This window comes from Mesoplodon densirostris, chromosome 14, assembly GCF_025265405.1.
Source record: "Mesoplodon densirostris isolate mMesDen1 chromosome 14, mMesDen1 primary haplotype, whole genome shotgun sequence".
NCBI classification, from domain to species: Eukaryota; Metazoa; Chordata; class Mammalia; order Artiodactyla; family Ziphiidae; genus Mesoplodon; species Mesoplodon densirostris.
The window spans coordinates 24,989,794-25,012,620 of record NC_082674.1 but is presented as its reverse complement, the minus strand read 5'-3'; the positions used below and the strand labels follow the sequence as shown (position 1 = coordinate 25,012,620).

Here is a 22,827-nt window from a genome sequence, read left to right as displayed (position 1 = left end):
CTACTAATCCAAAGAGTAGTGGTTTCTCATCCCTCCCGTGGCTTTCCTCTAGAGTACCCAAGGACTCCTCCATCCAAAAGGGCAGCATCCGACAGAGGCAGAAGTGCCTAGAGTCTCAAAAGCAGAAAGACCAAGAGATCTCCAACCTCAAGTTAAGCCCCTGTGTCAAGATGGAAGACAAGGATGCAAAGTCCCAGGTAAAGTAACTGGCTGGGGCTACTTGAACATGTGAATGGACTCGGCCTCTGTTTCCTGCTTTTACACGAACCAGGTGTCTAGTTATACCCGGAGCTCAACAGCACAGCAAAAGAAGCACGATCCCCCTCACTCTGGGACTGGGTTCCCTCCGCTTGGTTTCCAAATGCACAGACTTTCTCTGAAAGACGCCTCACCAGGCACCTTAGCACCTATAGGAATTAACCATTAAATTAGCAGGAGTTTAATGACGATGTCATTGCTGTCCAAGCTGCTGGCAGTAAATGTGGGCTGGATCAGGCAGGGTGGGCGGCACAGCTACCTCAAAAATATGCGATGCAGACAGAAAAGCATCCTGCTGGGTGACACTGTCTCCAGGTGAAATGCCTGCTCTGTGAGTCTCCCCGCTGATCTAACCCTGACTTCCAGACAGTCACGACAGATGTGGTACAGCCTTCCCCATCATCCACCGCCCCCATCTCTGGGCAGAGCCGTCGATCATCCCCTTTCTGCCCTCGGCAGGCCTGTGGCTCCACCTCTGCTGTCTCCTGCTTCCCCCAGGTCTGGAGGGACCATCGTCACCCCTTCTCAGAAAGGTTTCCTTGTGCCTTAGCTGTTTCATCAACACTGTGGGTCAGTGTCCTCCCCTCTGAGGATGGAACTCTTTTAAAAAGTCACTGACAGATTCACAGCCTGTCTCAACCTCTGTAGCACTTGGCCTCCTGGCTGCATGAAAGCACATCCATCTTATAACTTCCCTCCTGGCTCTGGAGACACTGCATGATCCCGATTGTCCTGCATTCCTGTTCTTTCCACCCCCCCACATTTTTTTTTTTTTTTGGCTGGCTCCTCTCCCCACTCTCATACCTTTATGGTGAGTAATCACCTAAGTTCTCAATTCACTGTTCTTTTCTCTGTAACTGGTTCCTTGGAGATTTTATCCATGCTTCCAGCTTTGGCAATCTCCTCTGTTTTCTTTCTTTTTTTTTTTACATCTTTATTGGAGTATAATTACTTTACAATGGTGTGTTAGTTTCTGCTTTATAACAAAGTGAATCAGTTATACATATGTTCCCATATCTCTTCCCTCTTGTGTCTCCCTCCCTCCCACCCTCCCTACCCCACCCCTCCAGGCGGTCACAAACCACCTAGCTGATCTCCCTGTGCAATGCGGCTGCTTCCCACTAGCTATCTACTTTACGTTTGGTAGTGTATATATGTCCATGCCACTCTCTCACTTTGTCACAGCTTACCCTTCCCCCTCCCCATATCCTCAAGTCTATGCTCTAGTAGGTCTGTGTCTTTATTCCCATCTTACCCCTAAGTTCTTCATGACCTTTTTTTTTCTTAGATTCCATATATATGTGTTAGCATATGGTATTTGTTTTTCTCTTTCTGACTTACTTCACTCTGTATGACAGACTCTAGGTCCATCCACCTCACTACAAATAACTCAATTTCATTTCTTTTTATGGCTGAGTAATATTCCATTGTATATATGTGCCACATCTTCTTTATCTATTCATCTGTTGATGGACACTTAGGTTGCTTCCATGTCCTGGCTATTGTAAATAGAGCTGCAATGAACATTTTGGTACATGACTCTTTTTGAATTATGGTTTTCTCAGGGTATATGCCCAGTAGTGGGATTGCTGGGTCGTATGGTAGTTCTATTTTTAGTTTTTTAAGGAACCTCCATACTGTTCTCCATAGTGGCTGTACCAATTCACATTCCCACCAGAAGTGCAAGAGTATTCCCTTTTCTCCACACCCTCTCCAGCATTTATTGTTTCTAGATTTTTTGATGATGGCCATTCTGACCGGTGTGAGATGATAGCTCATTGTAGTTTTGATTTGCATTTCTCTAATGATTAATGATGTTCAGCATTCTTTCATGTGCTTGTTGGCAGTCTGTATATCTTCTTTGGAGAAATGTCTATTGAGGTCTTCTGCCCATTTTTGGATTGGGCTGTTTATTTTTTTTTGTTATTGAGCTGCATGAGCTGCTTGTAAATTTTGGAGATTAATCAGTTGCTTCATTTGCAAACATTTTCTCCCATTCTGAGTGTTGTCTTTTGGTCTTGTTTATGGTTTCATTTGCTGTGCAAAAGCTTTTAAGTTTCATTAGGTCCCATTTGTTTATCTTTGTTTTTATTTCCATTTCTCTAGGAGGTGGGTCAAAAAGGATCTTGCTGTAATGTATGTCATAGAGTGTTCTGCCTATGTTTTCCTCTAAGAGTTTGGTAGTTTCTGGCCTTACATTTAGGACTTTAATCCATTTTGAGCTTATTTTTCTGTATGGTGTTAGGGAGTGTTCTAATCTCATACTTTTACATGTACCTGTCCAGTTTTCCCAGCACCACTTATTGAAGAGGCTGTCCTTTCTCCACTGTACATTCCTGCCTCCTTTATCAAAGATAAGGGGACCATATGTACGTAGGTTTATCTCTGGGCTTTCTATCCTGTTCCATTGATCTATATTTCTGTTTTTGTGCCAGTACCATGCTGTCTTGATTATTGTAGCTTTGTAGAATAGTCTGAAGTCAGGGAGCCTGATTCCTCCAGCTCTGTTTTTCATTCTCAAGATTGCTTTGGCTATTCGGGGTCTTTTGTGTTTCCATACAAATTGTGAAAATTTTTGTACTACTTCTGTGAAAAATGCCAGTGGTAGTTTGATAGGGATTGCATTGAATCTGTAGATTGCTTTGGGTAGTAGAGTCATTTTCACAATGTTGATTATTCCAATCCAAGAACATGGTATATCTCTCCATCTATTTGTATCATCTTTAATTTCTTTCATCAGTTTCTTATAATTTTCTGCATAGAGGTCTTTTGTCTCCTTAGGTAGGTTTATTTCTAGATATTTTATTCTTTTTGTTGCAGTGGTAAATGGGAGTGTGTTCTGGATTTCACTTTCAGATTTTTCATCAGTGTATAGGAATGCCAGAGATTTCTGTGCATTTTGTATCCTGTTACTTTACTAAATTCATTGATTAGCTCTAGTAGTTTTCTGGTAGCATCTTTAGGATTCTCTATGTATAGTATCATGTCATCTGCAAACAGTGACAGCTTTACTTCTTCTTTTCCAATTTGGATTCCTTTTATTTCCTTTTCTTCTCTGTTTGCTGTGGCTAAAACTTCCAAAACTATGTTGAATAAGAGTGGTGAGAGTGGGCAGCCTTGTCTTGTTCCTGATCTTAGTGGAAATGGTTTCAGTTTTTCACCATTGAGGAAGATGTTGGCTGTGGGTTTGTCATATATGGCCTTTATTATGTTGAGGAAAGTTCCCTGTATGCCTGATTCTGGAGGGTTTTTATCATAAATGGGTGTTGAATTTTGTCGAACGCTTTCTCTGCATCTATTGAGATGACCATATGGTTTTTCTCCTTCAGTTTGTTAATATGTGTATCACATTGATTGATTTGCATATATTGAAGAATCCTTGCATTCCTGGAATAAACCCCACCTGATCATGCTGTATGATCCTCTTAATGTGCTGTTGGATTGTGTTTGCTAGTATTTTGTTGAGGATTTTTGCATCTATGTTCATCAGTGATATTGGCCTGTAGTTTTGTTTCTTTGTGACATCCTTGTCTGGTTTTGGTATCAGGGTGATGGTGGCCTCGTAGAATGAGTTTGGGGGTGTTCCTCCCTCTGCTATATATATATATATATATATATATATTTTTTTTTTTTGCGGTATGTGGGCCTCTCACTGTTGTGGCCTCTCCCGTTGCGGAGCACAGGCTCTGGATGCGCATGCCCAGCGGCCATGGCTCACGGGCCCAGCCGCTCCGTGGCATATGGGATCCTCCCAGACCGGGGCACGAACCCGTATCCCCTGCATCGGCAGGCGGACTCTCAACCACTGCGCCACCAGGGAGGCCCCTCTCTGCTATATTTTGAAAGAGTTTGAGAAGGATAGGTGTTAGCTCTTCTCTAAATGCTTGATAGAATTCGCCTGTGAAGCCATCTGGTCCTGGGCTTTTGTTTGTTGGAAGATTTTTGATCACAGTTTCAATTTCAGTGTTTGTGATTGGTCTGTTCATATTTTCTACTTCTTCCTGCTTCAGTCTTGGCAGGTTGTGCATTTCTAAGAATTTGTCCATTTCTTCCAGGTTGTCCGTTTTATTGGCATAGAGTTGCTTGTAGTAATCCCTCATGATCTTTTGTATTTCTGCAGTGTCAGTTGTTACTTCCCCTTTTTCATTTCTAATTCTATTGATTTGAGTCTTCTCCATTTTTTTCTTGATGAGTCTAGCTAATGGTTTATCAATTTTGTTTATCTTCTCAAAGAACTAGCTTTTAGTTTTATTGATCTTTGCTATCGTTTCCTTCATTTCTTTTTCATTTATTTCTGATCTGATTTTTATGATTTCTTTCCTTCTGCTAACTTTGGGGGTTTTTTGTTCTTTTTTGTCTAATTGCTTTAGGTGCAAGGTTAGTTTGTTTATTCGAGATGTTTCCTGTTTCTTAAGGTAGGATTGTATTGCTATAAACTTCCCTCTTAGAACTGCTTTTGCTATATCCCATAGGTTTTGGGTCGTCGTGTCTCCACTGTCATTTGTTTCTAGGTAGTTTTTGATTTCCTCTTTGATTTCTTCAGTGATCATTTCGTTATTAAGTAGTGTATTGTTTAGCTTCCATGTGTTTGTATTTTTTACAGATCTTTTCCTGTAATTGATATCTAGTCTCATAGCATTGTGGTTGGAAAAGATACTTGATACAATTTTAATTTTCTTAAATTTACCAAGGCTTGATTTGTGACCCAAGGTATGGTCTATCCTGGAGAATGTTCCATGAGCAATTGAGAAAAATGTGTATTCTGTTGTTTTTGGATGGAATGTCCTATAAATATCAATTAAGTCCATCTTGTTTAATGTATCATTTAAAGCTTGTGTTTCCTTATTTATTTTCATTTTGGATGATCTGTCCATTGGTGAAAGTGGGGTGTTAAAGTCCCCTGCCATGATTGTGTTACTGTTGGTTTCCCCTTTTATGGCTGTTAGTATTTGCCATATGTATTGAGGTGCTCCTATGTTGGGTGCATATATATTTACAATTGTTATATCTTCTTCTTGGATTGATCCCTTGATCATTATGTAGTGTCCTTCTTTGTCTCTTCTAATAGTCTTTATTTTAAAGTCATCTTGTCTGATATGAGAATTGCTACTCCAGCTTTCTTTTGGTTTCCATTTGCATGGAATATCTTTTTCCATCCCCTTACTTTCAGTCTATATGTGTCTCTAGGTCTGAAGTGGGTCTCTTGTAGACAGCATATATACGGTTCTTGTTTTTGTATCAATTCAGCCAGTCTGTGTCTTTTGGTGGGAGCATTTAATCCATTTACATTTAAGGTAATTATTGATATGTATGTTCCTATTCCCATTTTCTTAATTGTTTTGGGTTTGTTATTGTAGGTCTTTTCCTTCTCTTGTGTTTCTTGCCTAGAGAAGTTCCTTTAGCATTTGTTGTAAAGCTGGTTTGGTGGTGCTGAACTCTCTCAGCTTTTGCTTGTCTGTAAAGGTTTTAATTTCTCCATCAAATCTGAATGAGATCCTTGCTGGGTAGAGTAATCTTGGTTGTAGGTTTTTCTCCTTCATCACTTTAAATATGTCCTGCCAGTCCCTTCTGGCTTGCAGAGTTTCTGCTGAAAGATCAGCTGTTAACCTTATGGGGATTCCCTTGTGTGTAACTTGTTGTTTTTCCCTTGCTGCTTTTAATATGTTTTCTTTGTATTTAATTTTTGACAGTTTGATTAATATGTGTCTTGGTGTATTTCTCCTTGGATTTATCCTGTATGGGACTCTCTCTGCTTCCTGGACTTGATTAACTATTTCCTTTCCCATATTAGGGAAGTTTTCAACTATAATCTCTTCAAATATTTTCTCAGTCCCTTTCTTTTTCTCTTCCTCTTCTGGGACCCCTATAATTCGAATGTTGGTGTGTTTAATGTTGTCCCAGAGGTCTCTGAGACTGTCCTCAGTTCTTTTCATTCTTTGTTCTTTCTTCTGCTCTGCAGTAGTTATTTCCACTATTTTATCTTCCAGGTCATTTATCCGTTCTTCTTCCTCAGTTATTCTGCTATTGAGCCCTTCTAGAGTAGTTTTAATTTCATTTATTGTGTTGTTCATCGTTGCTTGTTTCCTCTTTAGTTCTTCTAGGTCCTTGTTAAATGTTTCTTGCATTTTCTCTATTCTATTTCCAAGATTTTGGATCATCTTTACTGTCATTATTCTGAATTCTTTTTCAGGTAGACTGCCTATTTCCTCTTCATTTGTTAGGTCAAGTGGGTTTTTACCTTGCTCCTTCATCTGCTGTGTGTTTTTCTGTCTTCTCATTTTGCTTATCTTACTGTTTTGGGGGTCTCCTTTTTGCAGGCTGCAGGTTCGTAGTTCCCGTTGTTTTTGGTGTCTGTCCCCAGTGGCTAAGGTTGGTTCAGTGGGTTGTGTAGGCTTCCTGGTGGAGGGGAATTGTGCCTGTGTTCTGGTGGATGAGGCTGGATCTTGTCTTTCTGGTGGGCAGGTCCACGTCTGGTGGTGTGTTTTGGGGTGTCTGTGGCCTTATTATGATTTTAGGCAGCCTCTCTGCTAATGGTTTTGGTTGTGTTCCTGTCTTGCTAGTTGTTTGGCATAGGGTGTCCAGCACTGTAGCTTGCTGGTCGTTGAGTGAAGCTGGGTGTTGGTGTTGAGATGGAGGTCTCTGGGAGATTTTCGCTGTTTGATATTATGTGGAGCTGGGACGTCTCTTGTGGACCAGTGTCCTGAAGTTGGCTCTCCCACCTCAGAGGCACAGCACTGACTCCTGGCTGCAGCACCAAGAGCCTTTTATCCACATGGCTCAGAATAAAAGGGAGATAAGGTAGAAAGAAAGAGGATAAAAGAAAATAAAATAAAGTAAGATAAAATAAAGTTATTAAAATAAAAAAAATTATTAAGAAAAAAAATTTTTTGAAAAGTAAAAAAAAAAAAACAAACAAAAAAAACGGACGGATAGAACCCTAGGACAAACGGTGAAAGCAAAGCTATACAGACAAAATCTCACACAGAAGCATACACATACACACTCACAAAAAGAGGAAAAGGGGAAAAAATAATAAATGTTCTCTCAAAGTCTACCTCCTCAATTTGGGATGATTCATTGTCTATTCAGGTATTCCACAGATGCATGGGTACATCAAGTTGATTGTGGAGATTTAATCTGCTGCTCCTGAAGCTGCTGGGAGAGATTTCCCTTTCTCTTCTTTGTTCGCACAGCTCCCAGGGTTCAGCTTTGGATTTGGCCCCACCTCTGCATGTAGGTTGCTGGAGGGCGTCTGTTCTTCGCTCAGACAGGACGGGGTTAAAGGAGCCACTGATTCGGGGGCTCTGGCTCACTCAGGCTGGGGGGGAAGGGAGGGGCACGGAGTGCGGGGCGAGCCTGCGGCGGCAGAGGTCAGCGTGACGTTGCACCAGCCTGAGGCGCACCGTGCGTTCTCCTGGGGAAGTTGTCCCTGGATCCCGCGACCCCGGCAGTGGCGGGCTGCACAGGCTCCCCGGAAGGTGGGTGTGGATAGTGACCTGTGCTCGCACACAGGCTTTTTGGTGGCGGCAGCAGCAGCCTTAGCGTCTCATGCCCATCTCTGAGGTCCGCGCTGTTAGCCGCAGCTCACGCCCGTCTCTGGAGCTCCTTTAAGCGGCACTCTTTTTTTTTTCTTTTTGCGGTATGCGGGCCTCTCACTGTTGTGGCCTCTCCCGTTGCGGAGCACAGGCTCCGGATGCGCAGGCCCAGCGGCCATGGCTCACGGGCCCAGCCGCTCCGCGGCATATGGGATCCTCCCAGACCGGGGCACGAACCCGTATCCCCTGCATCGGCAGGCGGATTCTCAACCACTGCGCCACCAGGGAGGCCCTAAGCGGCACTCTTAATCCCCTCTCCTCGCGCACCAGGAAACAAAGAGGGAAGAAAAAGTCTCTTGCCTCTTCTGCAGCTCCAGACTTTTCCCCGGACTCCCTCCCGGCTAGCCGTGGTGCACTAATCCCTTCAGGCTGTGTTCACGCTGCCAACCCCAGTCCTCTTCCTGCGCTCCGATCGAAGCCCGAGCCTCAGCTCCCAGCCCTGCCTGCCCCGGCGGGTGAGCAGGCAAGCCTCTCCGGCTGGTGAGTGCTGGTCGGCACCGATCCTCTGTGCGGGAATCTCTCCGCTTTGCTCTCTGCACCCCTGTTGCTGTGCTCTCCTCCGCGGCTCTGAAGCTCTCCCCTCCGCCACCCGCAGTCCCCGCCCGCGAAGGGGCTTCTAGTGTGTGGAAACCTTTCCTCCTTCACAGCTCCCTCCCACTGGTGCAGGTCCCGTCCCTATTCTTTTGTCTCTGTTTATTCTTTTTTCTTTTGCCCTACCCAGGTATGTGGGGAGTTTCTTGCCTTTTGGGGGGTCTGAGGTCTTCTGTCAGTGTTCAGTAGGTGTTCTGTAGGAGCTGTACCACGTGTAGATGTATTTCTGATGTATCTGTGGGGAGGAAGGTGATCTCCGCGTCGTACTCTTCCGCCATCATCCCCCTCTCCTCCTCTGTTTTCTTGATTCACAAATTCTGTATCTTCATCCATCCATGAATTCATTCATTTATTCATTCATTCACTCAACAAACGTCTATGTCCTCTGTTGACTGTGGAGATGCACAGGTGAAGGGCTAGGTTGCAGGCCACCATGGCCCCTCGAGGGATCTAATGCAAAAAAGAAGCAAGTCAGCAGCCATTTTGATATAATCTCTGTCCTGGAGAGAGTTTGGTCCATGGTGCTATAGCAGTGCAGAGAGATGATATCCAGCTTCTACACAAGAATTGGGGAGGTCTTCCCAGAGGACCTGAAAATGAGCTGTATCCTGAGAGATGAGTAGAAATGGGCCAGGTCACGAAGGGAAGAAAGGGCAAGTGGGCACGTCCAGCATGTACCAAGGCCCGGGGCTGGGGGCCAGGATGCCTTTGAAAGGCTGCAGGGAGATTGTGGTCAGAGGGGTGTAATGGTGAGGGAGCAGCAAAGGTAAGACTGGAGAGGAGGGAAGAGGCGCGTCACGGCCTCTTTTCCCAGCTGAGGAGATTGACTTTTATCCTCAGGGGTAGGAGGCTGTGAGAGCCCAGGAGATGGCTCCAGGATGGCGGGTTTACACTTAGACATCCCTGCCGGACTCTCCCTCTCAAAGGCAGGGTGATCTAGTGAGTCCACAACCACAACAGACGCCTTGGAAACTCAAGCCAACAGATGGCTCCAAGCGCCTGTCAGGCTCCCCGGCCACCTCATCATGCCACTAACTCTGTCCAGACGGTTACAGCCCTGTCCGTCTTCCATGGCTTCTCTTTCTCCCACATCCCCCATTCCTGCAAATCCCATCCCTTCTCCCCTCAGAATAGCTGCTCTTGGCCCCAGCATTCACTTCTTCACGCCAGATCAGTGGCCCTCAGCCTCGGCACTCTTGACATTTGGGGCTGGATCACTCTTTGTGGTAGGGCCCATCCTGGGTACTGTAGGCCGTCTAGCAGCATCCCTGATCTCTGCCCACCAGATGCCAGGAGCACCCCATACATACCAGTCATGCCAGTCAAAGCTGTCTCCAGGCTTTACCAAATGCCCCTGGGGGACAAAACCACCCTGCTTGGGAACCAACCACTGTGTTAGATTCTGGCCACAGCCTCCAGTAACATGTGATCACCAAACCATTGTTCCCCGTCTCCATGCAGCCTTCAGTGGCTCCCCATTGTCTACCACAAAAACCCACACTCTCAGCCTGGCATTTGAGGCATTGCACCACCAGCCTCCAGCTTGCTGAGATTTTTTCCAAAAATAATCTCTGCTCCAGCAAGACATGGAAGCGGGCTGCCTGAGTCAGACAGGAAAAGCAGAAGGAAATAGAGGTGTCAGTTTCGCTTTAGGTGTGGCAGCCTGGTTGAGAATGATACCACTTGTCAGTGGCATTTTGTAGAATGTGTGAGTAGATAATGCACATCCCTGTCTTCTGAATCTATGTGTGGGCCCTGCTCATGGGGGATCACCAACAGCCAAAATGTTATCATCCCCCTTTCCCTGAGACAGAAGTTTGCCTCATCTGTTTCTATCAAAGTAGGGGTTTTTCTGCTGCTTAATGTCTTTGGCTGCATAAGGAAGGTGGCGGGGGGAGCCATGGGATCTCTGGATCTCAGGGAGGGGCCACCCAATAGCCTGGCCCAGGCAGAAGCTGCCAGGCCTTTATTTATTTATTTATTTATTTATTTTCGGTGCACAGGCCTCTCAACTGTTGTGGCCTCTCCCGTTGCGGAGCACAGGCTCCGGACGTGCAGGCTCAGCGGCCATGGCTCACGGGCCCAGCCGCTCCGCAGCATGTGGGATCCTCCCGGACCGGGGCACGAACCCGTGTCCCCTGCATCGGCAGGCGGACTCTCAACTACTGCGCCACCAGGGAAGCCCCAGGCCTTTATTTGACTAGAGGAGAATGGCACCTATTCTGGCTGACGTCCCAGCAGAGTGAGAAAGGGGAGAGGAAAAAGCTGTCACTGTGGGAAACTAAGGTTTAGCACAGTAACAGTCTTCAAGTGAGCAAAGAGTTCTTTTGTAGAAAATGGTGCCAAGCTGTCACTCCTCTCTGCTTTGGAGAGAACAGCCGGGTGTGTGTGGCAGCAGTGAGAATTCAGGATATGGGAAGAACACAGGAGACAGGCCGATGTTCAGTTCCCTTCAACAGATGACACCCGCCGAGTGTGCACGGTGCCCCGGGCACCAGGCTGCAGGCTGGGGTGCCGGGTGGGATTATGCCGGGTTAGACACAGCCCTCTCCTAGCGGACGCGTGGCCAACAGCAAGCCTGGGATGCCTGTCCAAGTATTCTGAAGGTGTTGAACCCACTGATAGAAATCCGCATAGCAATTTCAGCTAGACTCGTCCCCCAAGTGTGTGGACGTGTGGGCGTGCGCATGTGTTTCTGGGCGTGTGTGCGTGGAGTATAGACCCTTGCAGGACTGACTGACACTACCTTTCTCATGCTTTCGGTGTCTGCTGCTCTTCCCTACATAAACTACCCGTCCTGTCGTCCTCCTTCCCAGCGCCTCCTGCTAATGGGATAACCCTCCTTTGCCTCTTCTCCCCTCTTGCATCTCTCAGCTTGTCTGCCTCTTGGCCTGTCCAGAGAAGTTGCATCTGCCCCTCAGACCCCTTCATGTGACTTGTTCACCTTCTCTCCTGCCCCTACCTCTCTGTCTCTGAGAATCAGGCCGATTAAGTAGGTGTTACTATTATGCTCGTTTTGCAGATGATGAACCTGAGACCTGGAGAGAATTATCCAAGGTCATACACTAGTAAGTGAGGAAGGCAGTATTTGGAAACCTGGCTCCACAGCTCTGCTCGAGCTACTGCTGCCGCTGGGGTCATGGCTCGTTCCAGGCCCTTTGATTCAGTTTAATCTCGGGAGACCCCGCCTCCAGGTCATAAATATTAAAACGATAGATCAGCTCCTCCTTGACAGGAGATAGCTGGCAGGAGATTCCTCCTCTTGGCCAGTTCCCAGTGGCAGCCCCTGTGAGAAGGGAAATCAAGGTCACACCCCGTGTCGGGGGCCGGGGAGGGGGCAGACCAGAGGGTAGCCCCCTCCCCTGACACTGATGGGAACTGGGCAAGAGTATGAACGGAGGCCCACCCGCCGCGGACGCCACACCAGACCAGGGGATACGCGTGGGGCTGGCTTCCAGCCTGGGCTGCCCCCCTTTACTTCCCACCCCACCTCTGTCCCCCACTGTGAACTCCCAGCCTGCATCTCCCTGCTTGGTCACTCCCCTCTCAAGGGTCCCCCTAGGGCCTGGGTGTGCGGACCTGGGACACAGTCTATCCTCTGGAACAGACCCAGGGGAGAGAGATCCACACAAGTCCTGAAATCAGGCTCGGGTCATTAGGGTGGTGGATTCTGGAGTCTTCAACATATGGGGTGATAGAGCAGCAGAGGATGGGGCTCGGGGGCCCTGAGCTCTGCTTCCAGCTGGCCACTGACTCTCCAGGTGGCATGTCCCCGTGCACGTGGCTGTCCCCATTGTTGAAAGGAGACCATCCGACCATGGCTGTCCTCTGGCTCCAATGCTGGCTCACGACCCTGCTCCACCGCAACCCCATCCATCCCTCACCCTCCCTCCCTTCCCTTTCTTGGCTGGTTTGTCAACCTTGGGAACAAAATATCTAACCTGAGTGTGTATTCAAGATGGCAGCAACCTGATGCCTTGGGTAGAAAGAGAAATACATCATCCGTTTGTAAATGTGTGAAGCCCCAGAAGCCTTCTGGGTAGTAAGTTTCCTCTCAATTTTATTGGATTCCCTAGAAAAATATTTGTGAAAGATAGAAGACAGATGCACCAATCTCACTGTATCCCAATTTAAAGAAAGGGAAAAAACGTAAATGAAAAGCTTTTTAGTGTGTCCTCCCACCTGGATCCCCAGCAGTTCAGGCTACTGGCTTGTGAGGGATGCATGCAGGCCACTAGATAGCCTGGGTGGGTGAGATGAAGGTCAGAGCTCTTCCCCCAAACCCGGGGGAAGAGCCCTTGCCTACTAGCGGTGGCTCTGGACCATTCTAAGATCAGCCCCTGGGCTTGGGCCCCAACTTAGCTTCATGCCTGCTCCCTTCAGAACTTTACTCCTTCAGGTGTCTTCTCTGAAGAAAACTTTTCCTCTCTGCTTCTCCAGCCGGTGCAGGACAGTAAGCCCCAGGCTGGCTGCCATGGCCAGGTGAGCATGTACTAGCGAGAAGTCTCCTCCCCCAGTGACGGGTCACTCCTGTCTCCCGCCCACACTGGCAGCTCCAGAGACTTCCTCCAAGCACAGAGGCCTTCAGGCTGTCCAGCCTGGACCATCCCCTCCCCATCATCAGTTCCCCTCTTCCAGGGCAGCAGCAAAGAGGCTGGAGGGCCAGGAATGGACTGCCTCCTCCTCAGCCCCTTACCAGCCCATCCCAGAGGGGCGAGGCATCCCACACCACCTCCAGGATGGCCTCTGGGTTAGCTTCCATGGATATGGCCGTGTCTGTGTGCGTTGGGTTGAAGGCTGTGACTTTGCCAGTCCCCGAAATGGAGCCGTCAGTGCTCACTGGTCGAGGCGAGGCCAGCCTGAGCAACCAGTGCTGCCTTCTTGAATTCATTTCTGACTCTGAGATTCACTTAATCAACCCATTCATCACTGACCATTCTGCAAAGCCTGACAGGCCGCAGACTAAGAATCGGAAAACCTCTCCTTGCTTCCTTCCCCACCTGCTCCCATGTTCTGCTTCCCTCTTAACTCTCTTTTGCATATGTGTGGTCACAGAGCTGCGTCCCTCTGGGGAATTGCGAGGCTGAATTATATCGATGCCAGTAAAGCACCAGCTAATGGAAAGTCCACATAGTATGAGGGCTTCAATACCTGTCTGTACCTGTGCACGTTCTCCCCCGGGCGTCTCGAGGTGGTTTCCTCAGAGCCCCCAGGGTACCATATACGTTCCTTCCCAAAAGGCATTTGTGGATGGGATGTCTCAGAGTTAAAAGGACCACCACTCCCCACCCTATCCCATGCCATCCTCAGCACTTCTGGTTTTTGAAGCCCCTAGGTTATTCAAAAAGAAGTGCCAAAATGGGCTACCAGAAATTGTGGTATATTTTAAGTTTTTATATTTAATCAATTAATGCTTTTAACATAACACAAAGCCAGTGTACTGTAGTGATCAGAAGATAATTACAGGGTTTATTTTTAAAATGCTAATTCATGGTTCACTGCAAGCTGTGTGGTCGGGTCACGGGACGGAGCGACGAGCCTCATCTTCTCTCCACGTCGGTGACTGTGTGTTTATCCTCATTTCCAGACAATGCAGAAGTCTAACACTGAGGCCAGTGGTACGGTGGGCCTGGGCAAATGGCCCCCTGGCAGCCCTGCCCTTGAACCTGGGCCCTGCTCTCCCCCCGCACCACAGGCCAAGGAATTCTCAGGGCTCACGCCTAGGACCTGTGTCTACCTTCTACATTACATTCCCTAAATGTGTAGGACCCCAGAATCCACCACCCTAATGACCCGAGCCTGATTTCAGGACTTGCGAGGATCTCTCTCCCCTGGGTCCGTTCCAGAGGATGGACTGTGTCCCAGGTCCGCACACCCAGGCCCTAGGAGGACCCTTTAGAGAAGAGTGACCAAGCAGGGAGATGCAGGCTGGGAGTTCACAGTGGGGGACAGAGGTGGGGTGGGAAGTAAAGGGGGGCAGCCCAGGCTGGAAGCCAGCCGCACGCGTGTCCCCTGGTCTGGTGTGGCGTCCGCGGCGGGTGGGCCTCCGTTCATACTCTTGCCCAGTTCCCATCAGTGTCAGGTCTGGTCTGCGCCTTCCCCGGCCCCCGACATGGGGTGTGACCTTGGTTTCCCTTCTCACAGGGGCTGCCACTGGGAACTGGCCAAGAGGAGAAAGCTCCTGTCAGCTCTCTCCTGTCAAGGAGGAGCTGATCTGTCGTTTTAATATTTATGACCTGGAGGCGGGGTCTCCCGAGATTAAACTGAATCAAAGGGCCCGGAACGAGCCATGACCCCAGCGGCAGCAGTAGCTTGAGCAGAGCTGTTGGGGAGACTTACTGTACCTGACTTAGGATAACCTCTCTGAGCCTTACCTTCCTCATCTGTAAAAGGGGAATAATGACAACACCTACCTAATTGGAGTCTTGTGATTAAGTTAACAAGTGTAAAGCTCCCAGAACGGTGCCTGGCACATAGTAGGTGCTCAAGAAACGTGAGCCGCTCTTAGCCATCTTGTCATGGTTCCGACGTTACCTCCATGCATACAGGCGTCTTCCCGTTGCAGCTTACCCTAGAGGAAGGCAAATGATTTGCGTAGCATGGTGATGTTCACAAAGCCAGAAGAGTACACTTCCTAACGTTTTATTATTAAAAAAAAAAACTGAATAGATACAGAAATCGAACTCAGTGGAAGAGTATGAAGAACCCCCATGTACCCATCCCCAGGCTTCAGGAATTCTCAACTCACAGCCAGTCTTTGTTCGTCTCTATTTCCATCCACTCCCCAGGGAGTACTTTCTGGTCTAGGTCGTCTCTCAACACCAAGTGGCCTGGTGCGGGGACAGAAGGTCCACTGGGCGGTAAGGGTGTCGTGGAAGAGGAGGGACACAGCCCTTAAAGGGGTCCTCCCTGCAGCTCCCCTCGGGGCATCCGATTCACAAGTCTCCTCTGCCCCATGATGAAGGCAAAGGACAGATGTTATCCCTGTTTTACAACCTAGGAAAAACCTCTTGAAGGTTCACGTTTGACAACTATTATGCCAGCATTTCCGCCCCTGGTCGAAGAGCTGGGCGGTGGCCCGGGCTGCTTCAGCAGTCGGTTGCTCTCTGGTCTCTGGCACTTGAAGGAAACGTTCCTCCTTCCTCGTAATGAACCTCGCCGAATGCCCTGTTCCCTTCGCCTCCGTCAGAACTCTGCATGTCCATCCGATTCCTTAGCTGCTCCCCCTGCCCGAGCTCCATGACCAAGTGTTCCCCTGGAGTGCTGGCGTGCATGCGCCCTCTTGGACTGATTTTACTTCTCACAACTTCCTTCTTTCCCTCCTGCTCCTGTCCCCCGCCCTCATTCCCTTTGCGCCTCCATCTGCCTCTTGTCACAACTCTCATGTTCTCAGGGCGCCGATTTGGACTCCTTTTCAAAGAAGGGACATTCTAAAGACAGCTGGGAGGACGGGGAGTGTGACCTGCCAGGTAGCTGCGTGAAATGTCAAGTGTGGGGAACAGATACCAATCCAAACGGAGAAACTGGAGACCATGCAGCTCGGCCGGGGTGTCCTTCAGTCTCCTGGCCAGAGCCCAGAATTGGTCCTTGCCTCTCAGAGGCAGCCTGCATGCCCCAGGCCAGTCCCCTTCCTGGGAGTGGGGTGGGGACGTCACCGAGGGTGTGACCCAAGAATCTCTGGCTCTTGAGTAGCATTTTCCCAGGTGACCTGTTGACAGTCAATTCCCACTAGGACCCCCACCCCCACCCCCGTGCTTCGTACCAAGCTGTGCTAATTGTCACATGTAGGCACAGTAGTATCCCAGCAGGGGTGGCTTCCAAACATCCTGAGGTGACCCTTTCTGGCTTCTTCCCCTCCAGATCTGGGCCTTCACATACACCCAGCAGATCCTCCAGGAGGAGCTGTGCCTGTCAGTCATCACCTTGTTCCCTGGCGCCCCAGTGGTTCTTGTCCTTTGCAAGAATGGAGATGACAAACAGGTAAGTGCTCAGCGCGTCTGCCCTGGCACGTGGCCGCCGGTGTAGGTCTAAGTCTCGTGTGCAGGAAAAGAGAGAAGCTTCAGAGGAGGAAGGGTTGATAAGGAAGAGGTCCTTCTGGTTAGGAGAGGGAGGGAGGGGCCTCTGATACCATCCGTGGTGCCCTCAGCAGCGATCAGCTGCCATGTGAAAGCCTATTGACCGCGATATACCTCAGCTTGCATGTGTATCTTGTACTGTCCTGTCTTGCTCCGACGCCCACCCAGGATCCCAGAGCAGGAGCATACTGGGACAGAGCCTGCAGGGCCACAAGGATGAACAGACTCGAACCTCTGCCTTCAGGGGCCTTGGGCTCTGGCAGGACGTCCAGCAAAGTTCATAGCACTCTGGATGTACCTTGTGCCTAGTTTCTCTGGCGGCACGGTGTTGGCTCCACTCAGTTTCCTGCCAACTGGGTCCTGGTGTTAGAGAGACTGAGATTCAAATACCCATTTTTATGGCTCACTGGCTGTGTGACCCTTGGCAGGTTACTGGACCTCTCTGAGCTTCAGTTTCCTCCTCTATGAAATGAAGTTGATGATGCCCATCACACAGGGTAGCTGTTTAGAGCAATTCACTGAGATGATCCATGATACCTGGTCCGACGTTACCTGGTAGTTGCCCAATACGTGTCCATCCCCTCCCTCCTTGTCCAGTGAGGTGAAGTCTGGGAAGCAGCAGCATGAGACCCCCTTTCTACTTGGGCCCTCATGTGCTGAAGCACTTTGGAGGAGCAAAGGTTCGGCTTCAGGTGCTGCCCAGGAGCCCCTCCACCCCTCCTGCCTCGCCATCCCCCCCTCCTCATTCTCACCCACTTCTTCATGACGGTGCAGATGCCAAGCGTGGATCATTTCTTTAGCTGCTCCTGTGACTAACTCGCTTCAGATTTTCTGGCCTATTGCTTGGAAAGTTATTGCCTTCTAATGAGTTTTCCTAGCAAACATATTGATTTCACTTTGACTTTTTTTAATCCGATAAAAAAAAAAAAAGAAAACCAACAACAATACCTGGCAAGGCAATTAGTTGCAGTTTTCTTCCTCCATGAGACCATGAAGTCAAGTCTCTGGATGACCCTAGCCATGTGGTGTCAACATTTCTGATTACGCTGGAACTCCCAATACTATTGCTAGGACCCAGGACCTTAGCCGGAGAATTCTGGTTCATCCTCTCCCCTCTCCATCTTCCCAGCAATGGACCAAGACTGGCTCCCGCATCGAGCACGTGGCATCCCACCTCTGCCTAGACACGGACATGTTTGGCGATGGCACTGAGAATGGCAGGGAGCTCGTTGTCAACCCGTGTGAGTCCTCACTTATGAGCCAGCGCTGGGACCTGGTGAGCTCTTGAAGATCCGCGTCGGAACCGGCAGGGGCCGCGGGGTGGCGCTTCCCCGGATGAGAGTCGGACTGGAAACCAGGCTGCAGGCAGCCCTGAACTACTGCAGAAGCCCTGAGTGGGGAGGCGAAGGCAGAGCCCCCCAGGCCAGGAGCGGCTGTCAGAGAGGATGCAGGAAGAGATGGCAAGCCAAGAGCAACTCAGAGACAGACAGATCCCCGTGTTCTCAAGGCCGTTAAGTTCCAGTCCCGGCTGGGTCTGCCCCTGCGCGGTATCTGGAGGCAGAGATCTGATGGGAAGTGTTGATGTTGTTCCCTGTCTTAACGAAAGAGGCCAGAGAGAACAGCCTTCATCATCACTAGGCCGGGACTCGACTGAGAGACGAAGGGCGGAGGTGCTTTTCAAAGCAAATAAAGTGCCTCTGTGTCTCTCCTCCTTTGTTTCCACTTAGGTTAGCTCAGAGCTAGGCTGAGTTCTCCTTTGAGTCGAGGTGGGCAGCTGGTGGGGCCTTGTTGGGGGTGGACAACGAGGATGGGGAGATGGGAAACCTGCCCTCTGATCCTGAGCTGCCGCTGGCAGGCGGTGCGACCTGAAGAAGACACATACCTTCTCTGGCCCTTCATCTCCTGTTACATCAAGTGGGGGAGGCGAAGGACAGCAGTGTTTCCTACCTAGGGATACACAGTCTGTCTCATCTGGGGAAACTGCATCTATTCAGCAGCCCTAGGGTCTACCTGTGGGGATCCCACTGCAGTAGGTCCAGGGCAGGGTCCAGGCTCCTCCCTGGTTGGAATCACCGCTCTAGGCGTCTCTATGGGCCCTGATGGCTTTATAGTCTGTGGCCGTCGGTGTGGGAGTTTCTTCCTCTAACAAATCCCCAGTGTGTTCTGGGAATTGGGTATGGTGGTTGTCCGTTCTTAGTAACTGGGCTTTAAGGAAAGAACCGACCCATGTTGTTTAAAAGTTCCCGGAATTGCCTGTACATTCTCGGCCGAGGTAAGTTCGCCACGTGCTGATGAGTAATGGTTTTAGCTATCTATCGCCGAGAAACAAATGACCCCAAAACTTAGCAGCTTAAAGCAACACACATCTCTGATCGCACAGTTTCTATGGGGCATAGCCTCCCTGGGTCCCCTGCTTCAGAGTGACTTAAAAGGTTGCAATCAAGGTGTTGCAGTGGTTGTTGGTAGCATCTGGCTCTTTGCTGTTGGCCAGAAGCTGCCCCCAGTTCCTTGCCGTGTCGGCCTCTCTAACCCAGCCACCAAGCCAAGCAAGCCAGGAAGGCAAGAGTACCAGCAAGACGGAAGTCACAGTCCTTTCCAACCTCGTCTCACAAGTTACCTCCCATCACTTTTGCCACATTCTATTTGAGAGAAGTGAGCCGCTAGGCCCAGCCACACTCAAGGGGAGAGGATTACACAGCAGAGCTGGTACCAGGAGGTGGGGGTCATTTGGATCCACTTCAGAATCCATCTCCCATCTTATACCCTGAACACGTGTCAGTCTCCCCTTCATCCAGAAAGCCTTCCGTGATGGCCGTTGTTCAAGCTCATTATTTAAAAATCCATGACTGTGGGCTACTGCAGACATGGAAAGTGAAGGGCTGAGTGTGCAGATCCAGCACGCCCTCTGGTGGTTGGATTTGTTTATGCAGTCCTCCTGCTGCCTTCTTTAGTTACGATTTGGCTCCTTTGTGGGGCTGGCTCACACCCCATTGTGGAAAAGAGAGGAGGCCATGAGATAAAGACACCTATTGAAGAAGATATTCTGTTGGCTGCTCAAGCTACAGGGCCACCGGGTTTAAACCAGTTTTGCAGAGAAGAAAGAACAGACAGTTTCACCAGCGCCCTCTCCCCTAAATAGGGGAAACAGATTCTGCACTAAAATAACTAAAGGAGCTGGTATTGTCCCCATCTGTGTCCTTGTCTCCCTCTGTAGCTGTGCCTGTCTGGGAGTTCCCCGGGGGCAGGAAAGCTGGCTCATGACTTACTTTAGCCCCAGCACTGAGTCAGGCACATCAAGCTCTCAGTGAATATTCTCCTACATGGGTGATTGGAAACACTATTCCTTGTCCAAGAGGAAGGGACATTACTCCTAGTTTACTCCCCCCGTAAAGTCACAGAGTGTAGGTGGCCACAGGTCTCTGTTGAATACCCATGGAAATGGGGAAGCAGGAATGGAGGCCTCTGCCCCAGAGGGACAAACATTTTATTTTTTAATCTCAGCTGCTTAGATGTGGCAGAAAAGCTAAGGCTCGGGGATCCCACGGACCTTCCTCTTACTAGTGAAAGAACTTGGGACAATAACAAAGACTCTGAAGGACGTGGGGGGTAGTTTGCTAATGGAGACGCCAAAGGTTCACATTTGAGCTGCAGGGTGTGCATCTTACGACCTCCTTAGTGGAAAGCAGAACTTAAAAACTGATGCCAATACGGAACCCTGTAACTGTGTAGGGTTATCCAAATACCCTCTCTTCACTAAGTTGATGGTGATGGAGCCAAAGCAAGAGTAATTTGTGATTTAAAAGCAAGAATAGCAGCAGTTCCAAAGCTCCACCGATTCAAGACAAAGCTGATGATACCTGGATGGGACAGCAACCTGCCCCAGTCTGAGATTCCTGTGTCCTGCAATTATGCAGCAGAGCAAGGGTGGCCAAGCTTTGCCGGGCAGTAAGGTCTTTTAGTGGGTGCTGAATTAGAGTCCTTGGTCAACTCTGATCGTTGAGTTTGAATGCCAGATTTCAGGAACCTGGAACGGCTCACTTTGTAGGCCAGCAGTATTGTGGATGAAAGTGAAAGTTTGTCAATGACATCAGCATATGAAAGCAGAAAAGGACCTACTCTCTTCATATCTTATGGGCTAACAAGATAGAGACCCCAAACCCAGCTTGGGGAGTCACCACTCTGGAGCAGTCTCATCAAACTGCCGGGCGAGAAGGTGGCCAGACGTGGCAGAAACGCCTCACCAGGAGTTGCCTCTGGCTAGTGAGAACAGACATGAGCAATAGGGGCTCCTAAGTATCTAGATGGTGTGGTGTGTGAATTAAATGAAAGGGAATTTATACATACGTTGTATACATTTATGAACTGGAAAGAAGAGAGACAGGGGCTTCAGGCACTCTCCAGTACCTGGATTAGAGTTGGAGAGATGATGGTGTTGAGTGGATGGGCAGAACCAGGAGTTTTTCAGTAGTTGTGGAGTCAGCGTAGGCGGCCACGCTGGGTGCCATATTGAATTTGAGACTCACTCTCTTGGCAGTTTCTTTTCTTATGTACTGTGTAATTTCTCTGTGTGAGCTCATCTTCAGCAGGAGTTATTTCCTCTGGGCTGTGGAAGCATGCCTCAGGGAAGGTTCAAGTTTGCCTCTGTTGGGTACCATTGAGTTCAAACCAGTATGTACACTGATTTTTCCAATTGTAGTTTCCACACTGTGAAAGTTCAGTGAATTTGGACCCCACATCTGTGATTGGCACAATCTTGGATTTTGATCCTTTGCAGATTATCTTTCCTCTACCCAAGTTGTTGTCCTGCTCCCATGCCAGCTGGTAGGTGGGGTTTGTTTAGCCCTTCTGAGCACCCACTTAAGTGTAGGGTCCCATTTCTGGCCCCAGCCACTCATGAAGCTGTGGTCTTCACATCTGCCTCCACTGGGGTGTTGAAACCCCCGTCCTGATTGCACAGGTATCTGGCTTCCCCTCCCTTTCAGCTCTCATTCACCATGCTGGCTTTGAATTCCCACTCATTTTTGAAATCTGGAATTTCTCTTTTCTTCCTTTCAAATGCAGCTGTGATTTCAAATTGTTTGATTGTATTTTATCCAGTATTTATAGGTGTTTGTGGAGGGGGCTTTCCTGTGTCAGCTGAGACCAAAATCCCTTAGTGCTGTAATTAGCTGTCACCACTGTCTTTCCCACTGGCTCTGGGACCATATCTTAGTGTAGACCCTCAATAAATTTCTGGGAGTGAGTGAGAGAATAAGCCCATGATCCTTTAGTACGACTTCCTAATTACCTCCTGGCTATAGCTACCAGACATTAGAGTTTTAAAAAGATAGCAAAGGCAGAAATGGAGGACCGAGAAGACAAATTTATAACAATGAAATCTCGTTATAATACACAAAGATTTAGGGATCATGTATATTTTACTTCATAATGACAGAGATTAATACCGAAAGCACTAACTAGAAAGAACTATCAGTAATGGAAATCTTTAATACTACAATAGAGCCTGGCGAGAGAGAGTCTGTTCTCATAAGCTCTGGGGGATGGAGATGGGAGGGTAAGCGGGGAGCACTCACATCTCCTCTGCAAGTATCTCAGGCATATTCACCGGCATCTGGTAGTCTGAGTCCTGGCCAGCCTTCAAGGAGAGGCTCACCTTTTACCCGTGCTCCATCCTAGTTTACCTGCAGCACAGTTACGCCTCCTCCGTTCCCCCACCCCACACGTTGTGCTCCTGGAGAGACAGTGCCCTGACCTATCGGTTCCCTTGGCACGTGGCAGCACCTGGGGCAGCATCTGGCACACAGAGGATCACGGCAAAGGGTTGCAGGAGAGGTCTGGCAGCCGTGCACACGTGGTGGCCTCTGGGCCATCACCCACGGTAGGCGGGAGCCTCTTCTCCCCAGCATGCAGAGCCAACCTCTCGGTGGTGTAAGGTCTCAGGCAGCCCAGTTCAGATTAGCAAAATCCAAAGCTCCGAGCGTTTTTCCATTTGCCATGGAGCCTACTAATTTAATGAAGCCGTCACAGAGCAAACCTCAAGGCTTATTGGAAAAGGACTTGAGCACGACATTATTTCACAGCAGTAGATTGCATCATTTTCACTCCACAGCTTTCCAATGGGGAATAATAAAACAAAATTACAAACGTAATGAAGAAAGAAAGAAGGGGAAAAAAAAAAACCTTGGGTGAGAGATGCATCCTCTGTGCCATGAAAGGGCTGGTTACCTTATTCATTGGAGCCAGTAGATATTACCTGGCTTCACTCGCAGGGAGGAGCACAGCTCAGGATGCCTCCACCTGCTGCTGAA

General features: G+C 48.9%; 1 protein-coding gene across 2 annotated transcripts in view; it reads left to right on the top strand.

The window, feature by feature from the left end:
* GALNT14 (polypeptide N-acetylgalactosaminyltransferase 14) overlaps positions 1–17,807 on the top strand; it is a 211,821-nt gene extending 194,014 nt beyond the window's left edge. The window contains exons 13-15 of one of the 2 annotated variants that reach the window (XM_060117198.1): positions 53–197; positions 16,305–16,424; positions 17,649–17,807. In XM_060117198.1, the coding sequence (XP_059973181.1) occupies positions 53–197; positions 16,305–16,424; positions 17,649–17,807 (424 nt within the window). The remainder of the gene's footprint in view (positions 1–52; positions 198–16,304; positions 16,425–17,648) is intronic. The other variant, XM_060117199.1, reaches the window with a different exon arrangement.
* Positions 17,808–22,827: the final 5,020 nt, after the last annotated feature.